General features: G+C 43.6%; 1 protein-coding gene across 4 annotated transcripts in view; it reads right to left on the reverse strand.

The window, feature by feature from the left end:
* Positions 1–235: 235 nt before the first annotated feature.
* The window catches only part of MAPKAP1 (MAPK associated protein 1), a 109,681-nt gene continuing 88,909 nt past the window's right edge, over positions 236–21,007 (reverse strand). For all 4 annotated transcript variants that reach the window (XM_049831616.1, XM_049831615.1, XM_049831618.1 and 1 more), the window contains 4 exons: positions 20,376–20,516; positions 15,139–15,276; positions 4,112–4,209; positions 236–1,975 (listed from right to left, as the gene is read on the reverse strand). In XM_049831616.1, coding sequence (XP_049687573.1) covers positions 1,850–1,975; positions 4,112–4,209; positions 15,139–15,276; positions 20,376–20,516 — 503 coding nt within the window. In that variant the 3' untranslated portion in view covers positions 236–1,849. The remainder of the gene's footprint in view (positions 1,976–4,111; positions 4,210–15,138; positions 15,277–20,375; positions 20,517–21,007) is intronic.

Genomic DNA, 21,007 nt, shown 5'->3' on the forward strand with positions numbered 1-21,007 from the left:
TTTTTTTTTTATTATGTGAATCTTTAAGCTTTACTGAAAGCAAAATACTGCTTGAATACCTACTTATAATAAAGAAATGTAAGTGGGTGGCAACAGCATTACGGCCATGGAAGCAAGTAGGAGACTTCTGTAGTTTCCGATACCAACGTAGGCAATTTTTTAGTTCAGTTAAAAAGAATTGAAACTAGGTGGCAAAAGAACATTCACATAACAACTTTAATGTTAAATAGTTCACAAAGTGGTTAAAGGAGTCATTTACATTGCATTATTTGAAGGGCCTTTCCCCATTGCATCTGTGCTGCATTTGCACATATAAAATATTAAAAAATATCATACTATAAAATATTGTTTCTCTTGTTTTGCAGATACCATGGAAGACTGTACAGCGAAGACTGGCCTCCGCGGTGCGGGCAGGGCTCCCCTCCTGAGGCAGCACCGACACCGGCTCCGGGAGGGCTAAACCTTTAAAAACCAAGAACTTAAACGCAACAGGTAAGTGACAAATAGACCTCTCTGCCTTAGTGTTTATTCCTAAACTATGTGTTAAGGCTCAGAAACTTTCCTCTGTACAAAAGCAAGGTAGGACACTGTAAGAGGTCACGCTGCGGCAGGCGAGGCTGGGCGGCAGGAGGGAGCCCGGTCTGCCCGCGGGACCCGCAGCACCGCAGCCTGCCCTGCAGCCCCGGCTGTGGCTAAACGCCTCTCGAACTGGGGGCATTTGCTTGATACAAAATCCACAGCAGCAGTGCAGAGAGCTCCAGCTTCAACGACCTGCAGGGATTTATGAAAGACACCTCTGGTGAGCTGAACCAGAAATGCAGCCCTGGTTCCCAGTAATCCCATTCACATGTTCCCTGATGTATTATTAAGGATGGACAAGGCCAAAATAGTTACAAATCCCAGTACAAAGTCGGTCTTAATTTTTATTTTTAAAGAATAATATTAAGAAAAGGTGAAGGCATTTCTCAGTCCTCAGGTGCAGGCTGTCTCAGAGAGGAAGAGCAGACCCCAGTGCAGCAGCAGCCGTGGATCCATGGGTGGACGTGGGCAGCTCGCGCAGGCAGGAGGATGCTCTCCTTTCAATGGCAGAGACGCTGCCTTGGTTTTCAAAACACCGTGCTGACTACAGCAAGTAACTTCCAATAAAACGTATGCAAAGCTGAAAAGCACAGTTAAATAAAAATATTTTTGAACAAACCAAACCACAACAGACTTGACTGTCTCAACGTTTCTTCACAAATCGGCTCCCCTGCAATGGCTGCTGTTCCCTGGCTCACGGTTGCCTCCTGCACTTCAGCAACAGAAGTGAAACCATCTGGGACTACAGCCTCCCCCCAAAAGAACTGTGCATCATATGGACCTTGAAAAAGCTTACATCTGTTTATTAATAGTAAAAATGGATACATTTGTCCTACATTTTGTTTTTAGAAATTTGATCATGTCACAAGCAATACCTGTGTGTATGTGGGTGTATTACAGATGTATATAATTTATTTTAACCAGGCTGTGAAATAATATGTAATCACATCTCTTCTTGTGATTGTACATAATACAGTAATTAAATGATGCCAGTCTACGTCATTCTCTTATTTCTAATCAAAGGAACCTGAAGCGTAACAGTCTTCTTTCCGGCTGATATGGCTCTTTATATTTGTCACAGGGGAGACTTCCCATCACCAACGAGGGATAATCTTCCAACCGTGAGAGACGGGATAATTCAGATTTCTTCCCCGGCTGCTCCTGCCTGTTGGCAGCAGGAGCACCGCAGTCCTGGCTCCCACCTGTCTCGGGCGGTGGGGAGCGTCTCCTCCTCCGAATTCGGCAGACAGGCTCTCCTCGAGGCTAGGCATTACTGCTGTCCTGACTTCTTCTCCTTCTGGAAGCTAAAGCTTGTTCTCCTGCTCAGTTTTCTTTGTTTCTGAGCAAAATAATCTGCTCTGGCTGTGCTTGCTCGTGACTCTAGAATATAGTTAACCTGCAAGACATGAAACAGTATTTAACTTCGTTGGTGCTTCAGCGGGACAGCCCGGGGAGGGCAGGGACCCTCACAGCACCCAACTCAATGAGTCTTTAGTGAAACCGGTCCCAGCGGGCCATCAACAAAACGATGGCAGAGGGAACCCGGAGCCCCGAGAGCCCTGCTCTGTGCGGGGCCGTTCTCCAGCTCTTCCTCCCGCAGCCCTCGGCTCGGTGCAGGGCGGCCACGGGCTCTCCGCATCCCTCTCCCCTCGTCCCCCCTTGTCACCCAAACCTCTGCGTGAGCGCAGCAAGTCGTGAAGACCCAGAGTGCTGGTCTAATATAGTAATTTTCAATAAAAGACTTTATCAGCTTCAATAAAAATAATTCTTTCATTACGATGTTTGCATACTCAGCTAATCTCATAGTTTCCCTGTGTTTTGGCACATTTTACTTGATGAAAGCATTTTTAAATGATATTTAACAAGCCTGCTATTCCCTAAATTTATTATCTCCAGTGCTTTGTGATAATCACATAGATAATTTTAATGGAAGGTTAATGCAAGAATCAAAAAGATAAAAATGCCCTTTGGTCTGCCATTAGCTGGTTAATATGCTGTGGCTTAAAACTTGCACAATTTTATGCACTGTAGAGTGTTTCACTTTCATTGCATATTACAGCTTAAGGCATAAAAATATAGGGAATTTTCATGGTCAATAAAGCCTCGGTCTTTCTCACTTGATCATGTAAAAAGCCTAATTTGAAAAGTCTGATTTCTCTGCATCTCTTAATGCTGATGGAATTGAAAACAAACTGGTAACTTATGCATGAAACCAGAAAATGTTCTATATAAACAATCTGCAACTTCAGAAAAAAAGTACTGTTCAATAATATTTTTCTCTTGAATATTCATGTTATTCATACCAAACCTTTTTTTAGCCGCCTTTTATGACCAGTCTCAGATGTGTCAAGTGTTCTGGATTACAATAGCTTATTTAAGATAAAGTAGGAACAAAAGAATCAGCCTAACAGTTCACAAAGTAAGTAGTAAACCCCCCAAATACATTCACCTTCTATGTTATTAATAAAAATTATTTCATTGTATGTCAGTTATTTAGCAATCCCCTAAACTCCACACAGAAAATAAAGGCAAACATAACAGATGGCTTGCCAAAATTACTGCTTTTTAAAATTTGAATTGCTGTAAAATATTAGCTTGTGGAAAATTAAGTTTAATCTTCCAAGAGCGATACAAAAATTTGTTTCAGAAAGCAAGCCAATACACGTATGTACTGAGCCACAAGAAAAGCAAACAATTCTGATAAAGTATCACGGTGAGAAAAAGAACCTGTTTGCTTCGTACAAATACCCGCGCTTGGAAAAGATGTGCAAAAAGCAGGAGAGAAGCGCTGTCCTGGCAATGTCGCCGCCTCTGCCCGGGCCAGCGCTGGAGCCGCGAACCCGGCGTCAACCTGTGGCCTTGAAGATCGTGTCAGCGCGCGGTTTTACCGGAGCCCTTCCGCAATCTCTGAACAACATTAATTGCGGCTCCTGAAGCCCCTGCGGTGCCGGGACCGTTGCTCAGCCGCCCGCCCCGCTGCCGAGCCCCTCGCAGACCGGGGCGGCTGCTCCCCCAGCTCCTCGCCGTCCTGGCTGGGGGCTTAGCCACGCCGGGTGCCCTGCCCGGGTCTCCAAGGCTGGGCCCCGTGCCGGCAGCTACACGGCAGTGCCAGCGGCACCGCGGTGCTTCGCCGGCCGCAGGTCCGGGGCAGGGGGCCCAACCCCGCACAGCACCTGCACCTCCGCCATGACATGGGGCTTGCAGACCATCTCACGTGTCCGGAGGGGGAAACTATCTGGACACAACGAAATTTGGTAGTTTCCTGTGAAATTCCACAGAAAACCGATGTCTCTATTAACCAGAAACTAGAATAAAAGGAAATCTTACACACGAACAGACAGCCTGCTGTATGGCTGTGTGAAAAGTGAATAAAATAATAGGCACCAGGCAACTAGCCTGGTAAGTTAAATGCACCTTAGTGGTCCTCAGGCACTGCACCGTTCATGTATTTCCAGAGCCTCTTGAATACTTTCATGTCTAACAAGCGGTAAAACACCCAGGATTTTGGGTCACGTTAAAATTTAATACTCACCTTCAGTACAATTTCATTGACAGTAGCAGCATCTGATTCAAAGTAAAGGTGTTTGTAGTCATGATTGCTTAGATATGTAAGTTTAAATATTGCATGACCTGTAAAGATAAGAAAAAAACTGTTCAGAATATTCCTGTAAAGTTTCGGCAGAGCTTGTGTGCCTGACAGAAGAAAAACACAGATGGTGATCTTAGCATACCATCAGCACAACAGAAGGAAGTAATGAAACGCTGACAGGCTTCTCATGTCATTTCAATTTAAGGCAAGTGGTGGCTTACAGGAGCAGCTGAACTCTATTCAATAAAGTTCGTTTTCCCATCACATCCCCACTGCAGGAAATGCAAAAATCTATCAAATGGCTAGTTAGCTCCCATTCAGCCCAAGACTATATTTCAGTTAAACTACCACATTAGGACTACTTTATGTAACTATTCACTGTATAATCATCACATGCAGAAGATAAGTGTTATATTTAAAATAAAAGGCCAATTAACCCCAGAATCATCACTCCAACAACCTCTCCCCAAAACATCACCCAAACCTACCCAGTTGCTTACAGCAAAGGGGAACATCACCGCTGTAAAATACAAAAGGATGCAGCAATTATGCTATGGAACAGATACTCAAAACCAGGAATCTCCCTTCCTACAAGGAGGACAATCAAAATTGAAGTATAACTGTAATTTCTATCTACATAGCACTTTGCTGGCGGGCTTCACCGCAGCTCAGTCCCAAATGGAGGTTTTAAGTGATTAAATGGACACGAGGTGCTGACAGCCTGGCCAGCCTCCACGGCTGCCTTCAGAGAACAGCATGGGAACTCCTGACCTTTAAAAGTACGGCAGGCGGGATAGGCGGGACGGCTTTAACATAAAGGTCTATATGCAGAACATGTGGGAAGGCAAAATATCCTTCACTTGTATGGATGTTCATGGCTTCAAAATTAAAATTAAGCATATTCTATACATTGTACTTTTCCATCAGTTTTCTCATAATTTATTCAGTTCAAAGGTCAAAGTTAGTAATCCATAGAGTAAAAGCCACATTACTGTAAATTCAGGTCTTTCCTGGAGGAAAGCTAATTTGAAATCTTATTTACATTATCTAATTCTCCAGATTTCCAAAAAGTGACTGATATATGCTCGGCCAGAAAATTTGAGACGTGAGTATTTTATTGTGGCATGTTAATTAAACACCATTATGATGCACTAATCTGGAATATAAATTCTATATTGAAAAATTGGCTAATAATAATACCCCCCCCCCTTTAAATCATTTGAAAAATGATGCCTCCGTGGTACTAAAAATGCGGGAATTCCTAGCAGCGAGCTCATCAGTATGTTAATGCATGCATGCCTGGGTCTGCTTGGGACTGAATTCAGTGTCTTTACAATTCCAAAAGTGCCCCTGCCCCATTCCTGGGGACATGCTACAGCACCGCGCCCCATCAGCTACCACAGTTTTCCTTGGGCATTTAATATTACACGCAGTGACAGAACCAGATTACCAAAAATGAAAATTAAAATGGCACAAAACACGGTCTGAAGGATTCCAACGAGGTTCTTTGTTTTGGGTCTTGGAAGTTCGTGGGGTGGTTCTTGGCACAGATCAAGACTCCTTTCACCCGGTTTAGATGTTTCCTTCCACGTTTTCTTCCACCCGAGAAGCCCGCTCTCCCCACGCTGCCCTCCCCTCACCGGCTGCTCCGGAGGCTCCTGCCCCCGCATGGCTCAGCCGGTGGGAAAGGCTGGGCGGGCTTGGAAAGCGCCAGAAGCCGAGCCCCTCACTTCCAGCGGAACGGCTCCTTCTTTCCAGGCGGGTTCTCTGCCGGCTCGCTCTCAGTCCGGGCGCAGCGCAGGCAGGGCCACGCACGGCACCCCGGCCACGGCGCCGGCACCCAGCTCGGCCGGGGCTGCGTCACCCGCCGCCCCCAAGGCGAACATCGACCCGCTCCGTGAAGCCAACGGTGCGGGCACTAAACCTCTGGGCGCGTTCATCGCTCACCTGGCGGAGAGCGGGCTGGCTGTGCGGCACCGCGGCCGCGCCGGTAGCAGCGGCACAGCCCGCGTGGGATGCAGGGAGCAGAAAGACCCGGAGTGCCGCCGGCGTGCTCCTCTCGAGCTCTGCTGCCCTGCTGCGCATCGCCCCGCAGAGGTAGGGCACAGAACCACAGAATGAAATATTAAAATATGCAAATCAAGCGAGATCACAGCCTCCATCATGCCTGACGAGGAAACCTTCCCCAGTACCTCTATCTTTCTTTTAAACCGGCGATCTACTCCTCCTTTCCGGCAGAAGTATTTGTACAGCTGACAGAAGCAGGACGCAGACCTTTATTTCGAGCGCTTATTTTAGGATTGCGAGGAGTCAGCTCTTTCGATGACAGTTAGAGCAACAGATGCCAGTAACAACCCCGACGTGCCATGCAGCAGGAGGCAGAGCTCGCCCAGGGCCGCCCCGTGCCGCGCCAGCACCACGCACCCCCTCCGGCAGCCCGGCTGCCGCAGCCAGGCGCTCCCGGTCCCGCTGGTGCGGAGGCTGCTCCAGTCCCTGCCTTTCCAGCGAGGCGCTGGCTGAGCCGCGGACCCGCACTCCCGCACGGGCTCTGGGAGTCGCAGGGGACGCGGCGCTGCCGCTGAATCCGACGCAAAGCCCGAACGCGCGGCGCCTGCTGCGGTTGTGCGTGACCGGCCGTGCAGGCCGCGTAACCCAGTCCTATGTCCTGACGGGCGATTAAGTGGAAAGAAGCTAAGACGACTTTTCTTTAGAAAGCCCCATTACAGCATTATGTTTATGTGCTCCGTGTCCACATTATACTATTTACAGCATGAAATATTAGTTCACTGAAATCATAACTGGCACTTTGCTCTGCTACTATTCTAGCCAGATGGAATTTATGAATTGTGAGATTGATTTCCATTTCCAAGAGTGCTTAAATATGTGATGTACCTCTTTCCAATAGACCAACACCCTTGACGATTCAGAGATCAATAGGAACTTCCCTGGTTTTATATTTCCATATAAGAATATCAGGTAACAAACAGCAGCAGCTCAAGTGGCTTCTACCACACATGATGGCAGAATTAAAACAAATGCAGATACTGCACAAATGGCTTCATTACCATGACTCCTACACGAACAATGGTTTGGTGTCCTTTAGCTTGCGGGTCTGAAACACAAGTGTTCAACTCCGGCAAATGTCAGCGCTGTCTGTCACTGCCCTGCACCGAGACCACGCAGAAGTGTATTTAATGTCAGCCACTGCAGTGGATGGCAAGGGTGAAGTGAACAGGGGGAAATCTCAATATTTTGCAATCAGAATTAATCAGCTGTGCAACGGAAAATACATGTTATTCCCAACTATGTTTATCTGTTAAAACGTTTATGGAAGGCAAATGAAATGACAGAAACTCATCTGTTATCACAGGCTTTTGTCCTGATGTAGGTACAACCCACAAGGCGAGCTCAGCAAACCTGAGCAGGTTTCGTGCCGCTGCCCCGTGCCAGCCGCGCTCCCGCCGTGCCTCCCCAGCCGGCGCTGAGGCTAACCTCGCTGCGACAGCAGGAAAACGACATCCTACCGTCGGTGCCCTTTGGCCTCAGCTCTGAATGCTGATAAATCTTTTCTAACCCTGGAACACTAATAGGCTCCTGTGTGGTTATACCTGGAGAAAAGCCTACAGCAGACTCAGGCAGAAGGGCAAGATGCTAATTCACTGGAAATTCACCGAGGAGAGCTCATTTACTCTTTCAGCACAATGTCTTAAATTCAACTGTTTGGCATATCTCCTAATATTTAACATTACTATACTGCCAAAAAAGCGAAGGAAGAGGCTACTTACGGCATAACCAATAATTCCTCCAAACCCAGTAGCACAGCCAGATGTAAATCTGCTGCTCACGTTTCTCCTCTCTGTCTTCCGCAAGTTTGGTGAAACTGTACTCGTGCAACCTCCACCCTGTGCTTCATCCCCCCGACTTCTCAGTGTTTCTGTGTTTACGTGCAGCAGGTGAGAAATACTGCTGAATTACAGCTTCCGATTACTGACTAATATGTGCTTATACAGTCATTGGTAAATCCTGTGCTGATTTCTGCAAGTTACAGTCTTGGGAAAATACACAAAAACTTTGCAGTCCACCATACTTCACTTGATACAGGCGAAAAAAATTTTCACTTTTTAATCTAAGTAATAAACTCTTTTTGTCAGAGTCTAAAAAAATACACTTGTTGCCTGGAAAACCTTGGAAGGATGCGAATTTGCACAAGAAAAGACAATTTTTTTACCAAATCTGCCAAGACTAGAAATAGTTTTTCTGCCTCCTCTCCCATTCCCCAATTCGGACTGTACCAAAACCCTCTCTTTTGCCAGTGCCACTCTCTAAAACAGCATGCACTGAATTAAATCACTAATTAGATGGAGGATGAAAAGAATATTCATGAATTAGACAAAACAGAAAACAAACACTGGAAAATGCAAATTTATGTTAATTTTTCAATATACCTTGATGATTGCTTTGTCATTACAGGGCCATAAGGCAGAAGTCAACAATTAAGAGTTATTAGTGGAATAAATAGCTAGAGAAAGACCTCTCTGAAGAACAAACCACTTACGGGCATCATTTGACATCACAGATTTTCACCATTTCAGAAATTGTGAGTACAACAGGATCAAACCGTGTAACTTCTCACAGACTTAGAAAGGATTACAACGAATTAGAAATATACTAGTAAAAAAGCAAGGAATGATGAAAACAAAATACACACAATGTTTCTATACAAAGGCAAATTTACTTAAACCACTGCATGAAATGGGGTAACCTCTGCTCACCAACCACTGTTATATTTAATCTGAAAGCTTTGGGGAGGGACACTGTTGTTTGAAATCCACATGTGCTACCTCAAAAAAGATGCTGTGACCCTGGAGCAGGGCTTGAAGGTCCTACCAAAATGCAAGTGTTGCATTACCATCAAAGCGCCCATCCTGACAACCTCTAGTAACAAGAAAACTTAAAAGTTTTCTTCTAGGGGGATGTCACGAGTTGCACCGCAGCTGCAGCTGGATGATCAGGGATACAGTACTGAGCACAGACTGAATGGGAATATTGTCCTGAGTGTAAAAGCGGGGTTAAGCCCATTTTATGCAAGTGATATTTATCCGAGAGGTACATATTTTAGAGGTGATGTCTCCTTCAGAGGTAGCGACAGCAGAGTTATGGATGAAATCCTGACCCCACTGGTATCAGTGGAACCACCGATGAGTTCAGACTGCCCGCCACGCACCTGTAATGGATCTCCTTCAGACCAAGGCATTACTTAGGTGGGAACAAATAATATGAGTGTTAAGGAAAAAAAATAACAGTGTTGTCCTGCTGGCTTGCCCCATTCTCTCAGGGAGCAGCATATTTCAGGATCGCTTTTCCTACAACTCAGGTCTTTATATACTACTGTAGGCTTATTAGAAAACATTGGTATTAGTGGATATCTTGTTTCCAGATGTCCTGAAAGCAAAGTTGCAATTAAAGTGCTGCATACATCCACTTTTATGTCAAATTGTGGTAACTGTTCACACATCTGGATTTTTTTTCCCCCCAAAGCCTTTTGTTTCTTCTTCAAATTATCATCAAAGGCAGAATAGTAATAAAGATTTTTGCAAGAATGGTGAAAATTGAGCTGGAACTCCGGGTTGCCCAAAACCTCTTCACCAGCAACCTTGTTTGGGAAAAAAGATGATAAATAAATCAAAATGCACTAAGCAGTGTTTCCACATGGCAATCGCCTCCTTCATTGCGTCTGCACCTCATCAATCACGCCATTGTCTGCTTGAAAGGCGAGCCTTGTAAATGTCATATCCACTCAAGCCCAAGGAGAAGCGAATCAAAATGCAGCAAGGAGTTTTAATTGGATAGTGTAATTAAACTAAAAAACCCCAGCAGAATAGCTTTGACAGGATAGATGAAGACCCCTTTTAATAGGGCTACAAAACATATTTGTTAAAAGGATGAGGCAATGCACACTCCTGATTGTGCTCCAGAGTACTTTTATGAAAAGGCTGTTCAAGAGGGATGGATTTAATAAGTTGCAGCCACGTCCGTGGGGCAGCAGGCAGGAGAGTCTCTCGCCGTCCCCAAACCGCTGCCTGCTCCTTCAGCCGCGCAGGCAGGTGGACGCGGTTCCCCCCGCTGCCAGACCCCCTCCCTGGTGCAGCACACCCCACGAACTACTGCCGAACCCGCACGGCGGCTCGCGAGCTCCCCGACACCCCCAGCTTTTTGCCGGGGCTCAGCCTGGCCCCCCCAGCCCGGGCACAATCCTGAGCCTGCCACAGAAAATGGAAAACACAGCAAACCCAAGCGCCATCTGCGCCTTCGCTGCCTTCCCTCTGAGGCATTTAACTGCTCTGCAAACAGCATGTCCACATGCATTTGGACTCATTTGTTTCTGTTACACACTTCGAGATTTCTTTCACTCCAAGACTGAAGTTTGGGACCATTTCCTCCGCTGAACCTGTTTTTTACCTTTTGAGGAGAATCTGTGATTATTCTCCTATCAAGTATGAATTTTGTTCTATTATTTCAAACACCGCATTATTCACAGCGGGAGCATGAATATTAGGAACTACCACACAAGATTTTGTGCACCATTTGCAGAGCACATGGATAATTGTTGCCTCTCTGCTCTGGCTCCACTGCAGGGCTCTGAGCAAACGTGCAACATCTCTATTTAAGCTCCCCAAGCAGCAGGAATCCATGCCTTCCCAATGCTTTCTGTATGTTTTCAGTCCTTTCACAACCCAATAATGAATTCATTGAATTAGTATTACCCAACGTGCATAATCTGGAGGAACTGGATACTGAATTAAAACATCAAATACCTTTAGCTTTAAATGAAAACTACATAAAAGCATTTCAGGCATCACTTTGGCTATCACTTACAGCCAGTATGAATACTGCTAGAAAAGCTATTTTCGTGCAGATGTGGAATTCAATGGGAAAGACTGACTCGTGTAGCAACATCAATCAAAACGTCGGCTCCGCTGGCAGCTCTCGACAGTAAGGCAGGTTCAAAGGTCGCAGGATAAAGAAAAAGCCAAGCTCTGGTTCAGCTCTAATATCTCCTCGCTAGAAGTCTTGCAAAGGTACCTACCCCCCTTCTGTACTAGGCGGCTTTCATTAATCTTCTTGCCATCTTTTTTAACTAGTCATGCAGAACCGCTCGATAGCGAGACATATAATGGGGAGGCCCTGTGCCTATTACCAGGTTAACACTCTGTTAAGCCCCAGTGCAACAATGGAATAAGAATTTAAAGGAAATCTTAAGCTGCAGGGTGCAAAGCAAGCAATTAAATTACAAACTGAAGTTACCAATGTACTCCGTGACCTACAGAACACCTTTGTTTAGACTACCTTAACATTAAGGATATTTTGACCTAGCAGCTGAGATGTATCTGCTTTATTAAAACAAAAAAAGGCAGAAAAAGGATCACAGAGAACGTTTCTTCAGCGTTTCAAGAAAATTATCAAAGAAATCCGCTTTCTGCAGCTACCATAAAATACACATGAATGGAAGAACCCCACGTATCTTGAAAACTGTAAGTCTGCCCAACTGATTAGCCTCAGTGCCACTGAAAGGCCTTCCCTGAGGTCTGCTCACCCCTCCACGCACCAGCGCCGGCTCAGCGCTCCCGAGGTGCGGATGCCGAGGCAGCCCGGTAGCCCCGGCCCTCGGAAGGGATGGCCACGATGCATCCATCACAGCCACGCTTGGTCCACAGTGCACTTTGTAAAAAGGCAGTGGTCAGTGACACTGAAGTTTCTCCTTTGTCCAAGTAATGTAAGAGACATTAACAGAATCAGATTTCCTTTAAATTACACTATTGCAAAGGGATATAATTGTATTAAACGTATTATGTTGCTTCCTTAAGACTTTATATTATGTACACTTAATTGAGATACAAAGCTCTTTTCAGCTATAAAAATGACAACTACTTTATTAAGGCTTAAATCTTATTTCTCAATGATAGGATGCTTCCTTTCAAGATTCAAAACATTCAGAATCTCTCGTGATAATCAGACTGAACCTGATTTAAACAAGCCGTTTATAACACAGTGTTTTCAGGTTCTAATGGCATTTGATCGAGCAGGCAGGGCCATTACCTCTTCCCTCTGTCTAAATTCAGGGAGTCTGATTTAATTTACAAATAAACATTCAAATGCTGACCCAGGCCTACTACAAGGGCAAACAAAAATCATCAGCCATTCCTGCCTTCAATAACCACATTAAAGGCAAATCAGATGCCAAAGCTTTCTATTTTCATCTTCTGTTTTCACTGAACACAGCTATAAGTTCTGTGAACTCACAGCACAGGAAAGCTTCAGCCCCATCCACAATGACTCCGAGTCCATCTGTAAATATTCACAGCACGTCATCTCTGAAGTTGTTGAGTCCTTTAACACTCACACAAGTGCCACTACAGCTTTGCTGCATGAACATGTCTTTTCAGAGAAAACTAACAGAAAATAAGCATGAGGCTCTCCACTGTACTGAAACACAATTTCTGTTTTTACGTTTCTGCAGAAAAGTACCAGTAAAAACTCTGAAATCTCTTTAATCTGCAGAAAGTAAGGGCTAACTGAATATTAAACTGTGTTAATTACCATGTTCAGCGGAAAAATTGCTGCAGAAACCTCCAGCTATACTGATCACAGTGATGAAACTCCACTCCCAACACCCCTTCCCCTTACTAAAGAGTAAGGTCACATTTGGAGGCTCCTGCAAATCCTTCACCTCAGAATTAAAAGAAGTCAGTCTAGCAAAGCAGCACTCAACTTTATTATAACCCCAACTGCCAATGTCTAGGAAAGGCAGGCAGCTTAATAAAACATACACTGTATTTTCAGCCGGTGTAACTGTACAAGCACTGTTACATGTGCAGAACACTTCTGAAAGACGAGATGGAGCATGTTTGTGTTACAGGAGATAAAAACATGTAAACAAAACATACTGCAGAACTCAAAGACCTTATCTTTACTCAACTTCTCTTTCTTTGCAATAATTCATTCAAGGAAGATCCGGGAATAATTTTTGATGCAAACTGCTACAAACATATATCACTATGCCGATAAAAATCACAGGCAAAACTTGTGAAATACAGTGAGTTTCATTCCTTTATGCTACTAAAATAACTTTCTTCCATTTAACATTCAAGAGATACTGATCTGCTGTTAAGAGTTCCCCAAAATGTATCATTCTGAGATGTCACACTAAAAGTCTCTTCTACTGGCCTAAAATAATGACTTTTGGAACATCTTTAGTGAATCGGGAAGAGGTCAGCAGATTTCAGGAGGAATTATTTTCTCCTTCTGGAACTATGCTGAACACTTATTTAACAAGAGAAGTTTATGACAGCCACGTGAAAATAAGTAAATAAAAAACCTCAGTATCATAAAGGTTGCCTTTGTCATAACCTGTCAGCACGCTTCCCAAAGTGACCACGATTCTTCATTCAACAGTCTCCACGTGAAGGTACTGCCCTTCCACCGCTGGACTCTATTTGGGGGTTGAAATTCTGTCCCTTATTTCCCCCTGGGTTGGCAGGCTTTGGGTACAAACGTAATTGCCTACAGCAGCAGGTGCTGCCTCTGGGTCTGAGGAGCCCCATCCGCTGCAGGATGCAGTTCTGGAGGTGTTCGGGACAGCTTGAAGGTCTCAGACTATCGTGTTAACAGGAATGCGAGCTGGAAACCTTGCGTTTCAAGGTTGTCTTTTCAGATACAGCCCCGTTTTGTGGGCACAATTTTACCACCACAGGTGTTTGCATTAAGAATGAAATGTGGCTACAAACCCAGAGGTGTTAATATATTTACAAGTGCAAAACCACACCCTGAACTATAAAGACAACTGTTATATGTTTTGGACTGCCTGGTCATTAGGAAGTCTCTCCTTGGGATCATGCCTTCTCAAGGACCATGAAATCTTGCTGAAGAGACAGAAAAGGAAGACAATGACTGGACTAAGAACACGGAAGTAGGAAGGGGTAATGAAGGGGAGAAGGATATAGTTCAATAATTGCTGATAAAATCTGTGGCAGCCATAAATTTACTCTTCCAAGAGAATTCAACAGATCATTACCTCTGTAAATATGTATCACATAATTCTCCCTCTCTGTCACCTTGCAGATAAGTACTTAATACTTAGCATCCCTACCCTGCAAAAGCACAAGTGTAATAAAAGCCACCTGAGCTTTTGAACCGCAGTTACTTTTTGATAGTAGATAGTTACATTTTGGCACCACTGGGAGACATTGCCCAATTCCCCAAGGGCCTATCTTGTGCTTTTTAAAACAAATTTTACAGACACAGACTCTCATTACTCCACTGATACAACAAGCAAAGGCACTTGGCTTTTGAAGCTGTGCTCTCAACGCAGCAAACTTTGACCTCTTGATGATGACTGGCTCAACTGGGATGTCCAACCAGTCCTCCAGCTAGCTTAGCTACCACTGCTGGATAGGCACGGTCACTGTTTTCCTGAAACTGAACTCTCAGAGGGGCATGTCGTAATTCTGGTGACCCTGCAGCCACAGCTGAAGCAAATATAGACCGCGCTGATACTTACTGTGTGTCCGAGATCCTCAACTGCACCTAAGAAATTGTTTAAAACCAGTCTGGATGTTAAGAAGTTAAAAAAAATTGGAATTATGTTGAAACATGTATTTCACTACTGTGCTAGAGACCAGCTAGGCAAAGCCAGTGTTTCCTTGGTATGACAATATTAGCAGCTACTGATAGTGGGCAAGAAACACTCTTAATGATGCCATTAGCTGTAAGCAGCATTAAAAGGACACTCATAAAATGTGTATCTGTTTATGTTGTGTTCTCTATAACAGAATCGAGTCAGATTAAAAACATCCTATAATGAATAAAATACACCTATAGAAAGAAAAGGACATGGTAGCAATAATTCTTTGGACATCTAGCACATACAGGGAGGCAGAGAAGAGAGAACATAAATAAAAAGGACTACTCACTTGGGCTTTTTTCTTCCGCAAGGTCACAGGCACAGAGGAGTTCAGAATCGATTGAAATGGGTTTCTGCTTAATCCAAAACTTAGTGCTGGCCTTCTGATTAGTAACGGGGTCTATCTCTACCTTGTCTCCAGAAATACCTGAGATGAGAAAGAATAGAGCGCCACAATAGTGATCAGTTTAAGCGATTTCATATCAGCCGTTTGACACACTTTATAAATCTTAAATGGGATGAAAGTATATTGCCCTTTTGGGCTTCTTGAAAGCACAGGAGCTTTTGAAACCAAAAGCAAATGGTTATCAAACTGCATCGATAATCTGCATTTTATTCTCCTGCATAAGCATACCAACAAGAAAGAAACACCACAGAAAAAAAATTCTTCCCAACACATACAGAGCTCTACTGGTAGCAGTAGCTACATGAGCTGCAAGATTTATAAAAAGATACTGCTAGTTTTTCAATCCCCACTGTTATATGCAATAGGCAGTATCACACACCGTCCCTGTTCTATCTCCTATACAGCACACACACTATATCCTCTACACGAGAGGACAACACCCCTTCGCAGCGTTACAGAAACGCTCTTTGTGTTACCCAGATACTCATAAACAAAGACATCCAGTCCCAGCGATCCTGTGCGTTTTTACACTGCTGGCATTTTAAAGCCAGCTCTAATTAGGCTGCTTTGAAAGCAAGCTGAGGATTTGTGTAGCTCCTGGCACGGGCGCCGGGCCCCGCTTCCCAACACGGGCTTCCCCAGATGGCTGGCGCTCCGCTCCTGCTGCGCGTAGGCTGACCTGGATACGGCGCGCTGCCGCGCGCGAATCCTGCGGCGGACCTTTTGCGAGCGAGAGGAGAAAATTCCTCCATCGTCCCTCCACGCGTTACCCCCGAAGCCGTGCAAGAACAGCCTTTCCAGCGGGACGCTGCCGGGGCAGGCTGCGGGCTAACAGTGTGCTGGAACCGGCCCGGGACGCTCGCTGTAATTTATAGCGGTCTGCGTCGCAGTATTGCGAAGAGAAAGCCCTGCTACACCGCGCTGATGAACAGAAGCTCGTTGTTCAGTAGCTGTTGACAAGACTGAACAAACTTCCCAGCGTGCTTTTTACATCAAGAAGTGTGGAGCCTTAAAAATAATTGCATTTCTTCAGTCATGAGTTATTGGTGAAGCTCATGAGAAAGTGACAAAAGGAAGCCATACAGGAAAAAAAGTGTTTAAAGATCATTTAACTCTTGCATCTCTGGAAAACCAGCAGAGATAACCTTTTCCCTCTTGAGGCTTTTGGCTATGATGCTTTCAAATACATTACGCTTGGCTCATCTGAAGCACAAGAAAACTGAAAGAGGCTAATGATAAAACTTTTAAGAGATGCGACAAAATAAAAGTAAGATGCCACGCACATAACGACTCTCCCAAGCCCTCCACAAGTAACTCAGTATTACTTAAGTCTGGTCATAGCTGCAAAATTTGCAAACCACCTTCGTTTGTATTTTATACAACCCTAAAATCAAAGCATACAGAGAGCAAGGAGCAGATACCTACACAGCGGGCTTCTTGCTGCACTCCTTTCCACTAATACAAGGTTACCTTCATTTTAAGCCTGGTCATTATGGTTAAGTTGTAATAACGCCACCAGCCCCCTCCCCCCTTCTGTTAATCCAAGAATGCGCTTTGTCATTAAACATACGTCACATCAGAGAGATCACATTTCAATTAAGCATTGTATCAAGAGTCCAATTAACACAAGGACTGCTAGAACTAGGTAATTTGAGCAGGCTGATGCTGTATCTGGAGCCCATTTTGTTTTGTAATTTAATTTTGGACAGATTATTTAAAATCGGCATTGTTATTTCACTGCAATGGTTAATTATTCAAAATGGAATTTTCTGTAGTTTAAGGAAAATACGCAAAGTTGAGGGTGCAAGTTCTTATTTTCTCACTGAAAAAAGTCAAGGCAAGTTCTAAAAATAAAGGTGCAAATTCTTTGTGTGCGAGGGTTGTTCCCCATCCCTTCCTCTAAAAATGTCACCCCTAAAAATATCCTTAAAAAATTTACACTGTATGGTCCTGCAACTTCAGAATTCACAGTCAGTCAATATTGCTAATGCACCTTGTTAATTTGATAGGATTTGTCAGGTAACTCCACTGGAAAATTATATAAAACTGTTCCAGATGAACAGATGATAGTGACATGAATTAAAGTGATAGAACAATAGTGGAATATAAACCAGAAATGACACCCAAAGTGGCTGTTGATTTATTGCCATCCTGAGTTTGGTTCTGGGCTTCCATGTATATTAGTGCTACAAATCTGGGTCCATTTAGCAGAGAGATGCTCATACATACATCACCAGCTCCTGCTCCAAGCCAAGGTCACTCCCCATTGCATCAATCTTTTCAGCAGAGGCTACTTCACCAAGCATGGATTTTGTAACCATCTCAGATGTAACAGACTTCCTCCTCTTTCATCTTTTTTTTATCATGTAAAATACACTTTAACTTCTATTATTTTTATCTGCAAATTGTTGTTGTATACTTCATCCATTATTTCTGTATCTCGACATCACTGGCTTAAGCTCACACACATCCGAAGAGCACATTGACAAAGAATGTTGTCTTTTTTGTGTTATTGTTCTCACAATCTGTATGTGTTGAAACCTAAAATCAAAACAGTATTATGTATGTGGCTTCTGCAGTCTCTGTATTGCAGCACAAATTAGTCATACTCAAAAACCAAGTAAAAACTGCTTCTCTACTATTTTTTTTTTAATTCATTCATTTTATCAAAAGAATTGTCATCGATGTATTAGTCCAATAACACTGTTCTGTTCTTGCTTCCTTTGTTGGGGTCTGCAACTGCCCCCCCTGCTTTTCTGAAATATTTGCTAGCAGTAATCTTCCAAGACAATACGCTTCTTTTAGTTTTGCTAATGTGGTACAAAAGCAAATGTGTCTTATTCCTTCGCAACATGATGGAACCTTTGTAAAAATGTTGAGAGTACTACTGTACGTGCATTACGCTGTAATATGAGCTAAAACATAAACCCCCAGACCTTAAACTGCTACGGCTAAAGCTTTCCACTGTAATAAAACCATCAGTCAAAAGGCGGTCATTCCTCCCATGGTCATTTACGTACTGCTTTTTAATATAGAAGAACTAAGCACAATGTCGAGAAGATTGAGCTTACTCCAGTATTTTTGGTAAACTTTGCCTCGGATTCAACGACCAGGCCTCCAAACAGCTAAACTGTTTCAAAAAGTACCGGTATGCAAACCGTAATTCACAAACAAAGCTCATGCTGTTCTGTACAACTGAAATAAAATCCAATACAGAACCTATTCAAATTCAATGACGTGTATGTCTTACAATGTCAGAGCAAAGCGCAGGGAGTGGAGTTGAGCTATGCTGAGTGTTTTCTCCACCACGTCTGGGTTCTGTCACATGTAAAAATCTTTCCGTGTGAAGCCTGGGAAACTGGGACTCACCCCCAAACCCACACAGATATTTTCAGTGCAACCACTGTACCGTATTTCAGCTAGCCTGACAGCCGATATGCTCCTGCACAGCTACCAACATCATCAATACTGTCAATAAGGAGCAAAGGAATGATTTTGGATTCTCGGTGTCCTCTAGAAAAAACGTCGCTTTGCTACAGCTGTGATATAAAACTGATGACATAAAAATGCTACAGAGAAAAGTCTTTGCAACTAGCCATCATTAAACTGACACAAAATAGCTGCCAAACCACAGTTACTGATGAGCGATGGAAAAAAAAATTAGACATAGTATTTTACATTTCAGATTGTATGGAGCAGTCTGTCACTCACAGAAGATGAACACATTAACACTCAGCAGCCCTAATCCAAATAGCACCTCAATGCTTATTTTACCAGTATTGGTCTTTTAATATCTTAAAAATAATTCAGGAGAAGCCCCAGCAACATACACTTATTTTGACTTTATTTAAAGGTTTTGATGCTGTACATTTGCCCAAACTTTGAATATCCCACTGCGGTTTTCTTTGATTTAAAGAAAAATTAGATTATAAAAATCACATTGTCAGCGTACTGCCATCAGAAATATACAAGTTCACAGATTGTTATAAAAGGGAAATTTTATGGTCCTTACACTACTGGACAGGGTCAGCTCCTTCACTGCTACACAAGTTAAGCCATTTGTTTCATTTAACAGCTATTCTCCCTTAACCATTTATCTTTAGTGATCTGTCATGACCTTTTCAAGCTCTCATTTCTGACACTTTCCAGATACAGTGAGTCAAACTTCACTGGAAGCAAACTATCACACCCAGATAGTTTGCTCAAAAGCAGAAAACATGCCCAGCGCTGTCCTGCCTCAGCACCAGCATATAAATCCTTCCTTAACAAGACAGTTCAAAATAAACTAAGAAAGCCTCTTCTGTAAAAATGAGAGACATACACTTTTATATGTGCTTAAGGATGGAAGAATGAAGAGACTGTAGTGACAATAATACAGGAACTCATATAGTTTAACAATTCTACTGAATTCTACAGAATAAATGTATTTTGTAAACATTACAGCACTTAATATTTTACTGCTGAATCATTTCTTTATGGAAGGTATTTGCAGGAATGTCACAGGTCACCTACCAATGCATCATTAATCAAATTTTCACAATTTAAACACAAAGATAAAAAGCCATTCAATCATTTTAAAACGGTAATGGGGCTTTTATAATTCAAGATTCTGTCATCCCTTGGCCTTCGGGTTTTCAAAAGCATTCAAAAAGCTAATAAGGACAATATAAAACCTTTAGAGAATGCTACTTTTATTTTGTTCCACCTCAAATTTCCACTTGGTCGTTAAAATCCTCCAGTCTCAGAAAAGGAAAAACCTACCCATTCCTAATTTTGCATAGCCTCATTTAAAAATAACAAAACAGTTGGCAAGAAGCTTTCCATTAGGAAGTCCAAATTAAAAAAAAGCAATGAGGTCACTAAATAATGGCCTTCTTTCAGAAGAAACATGTGCTAGCTGATTGTGGATAATAAAAATACTGAAGTATTTTCAACTGAAAGCAATTTTTTTCAACTGCTGAAATGCTAGCAACACTTTCAAGTGATATGCTCCATGATAAAATAGACCAACATGATAATGACTGCTTTAAAAATGTCTGAGATGGACAGTTAGCTATTAGAGATGGCCAAAGGTTTGAACCGTTCCATTTTCCTAAGCGTTATAGTACGGATTGATTTACCTAACTGAACATCAGTGGTGAATCGAAGCCTATGGATCATGCTGACTTTGAAGGACTTGTAATGGTGGCTACTGAGCATGTCCTGCACTGTAGCTATATCGATCTGAGGGTCCTCCTCCGAGACCTCTTCTCCTCTTGAACCTGCAAAACAAGCCAACAATAATGAACGAGAAGTTTAAAATACAGCATACGATTCAGCTAGCACGTAAGTATGGCTGTGACGTCTGCAGCTGCAGATGGCTTTTAAAGAAAGAACAAAACGTCTCTGGGAAGAGGAAATTCTCACCCTCCATCCAAAGACAAAATCACTAATTCATTAAGGACATGACGAGACACATTTGCACCCCACACGAAGAGCAGCGCAACGTCCCAGCAGCAGATTCTCCCATCGCATGAGCCATCCCCGGACCGCGGACATCCCCGGGGGCTGGCCCGGTGGGATCCCCTCCGGGACACCCACAGCCTGTCACACCCCGGGAAGGTGCCCAGCGAAGGGGGGGCCTGTCCCCAGCCAGGGCAGCGTTTGCAGGTGCCGCCCTCGACGGACGCACGAGCACAGCTCTCCCGTGCTTCGGCATCACCCCACGTGGGACACGAGGCTGGCGTCTTGCTGCAGCGCTGGCAACACCTCG

Source organism: Accipiter gentilis, chromosome 29, assembly GCF_929443795.1.
Source record: "Accipiter gentilis chromosome 29, bAccGen1.1, whole genome shotgun sequence".
NCBI classification, from domain to species: Eukaryota; Metazoa; Chordata; class Aves; order Accipitriformes; family Accipitridae; genus Astur; species Astur gentilis.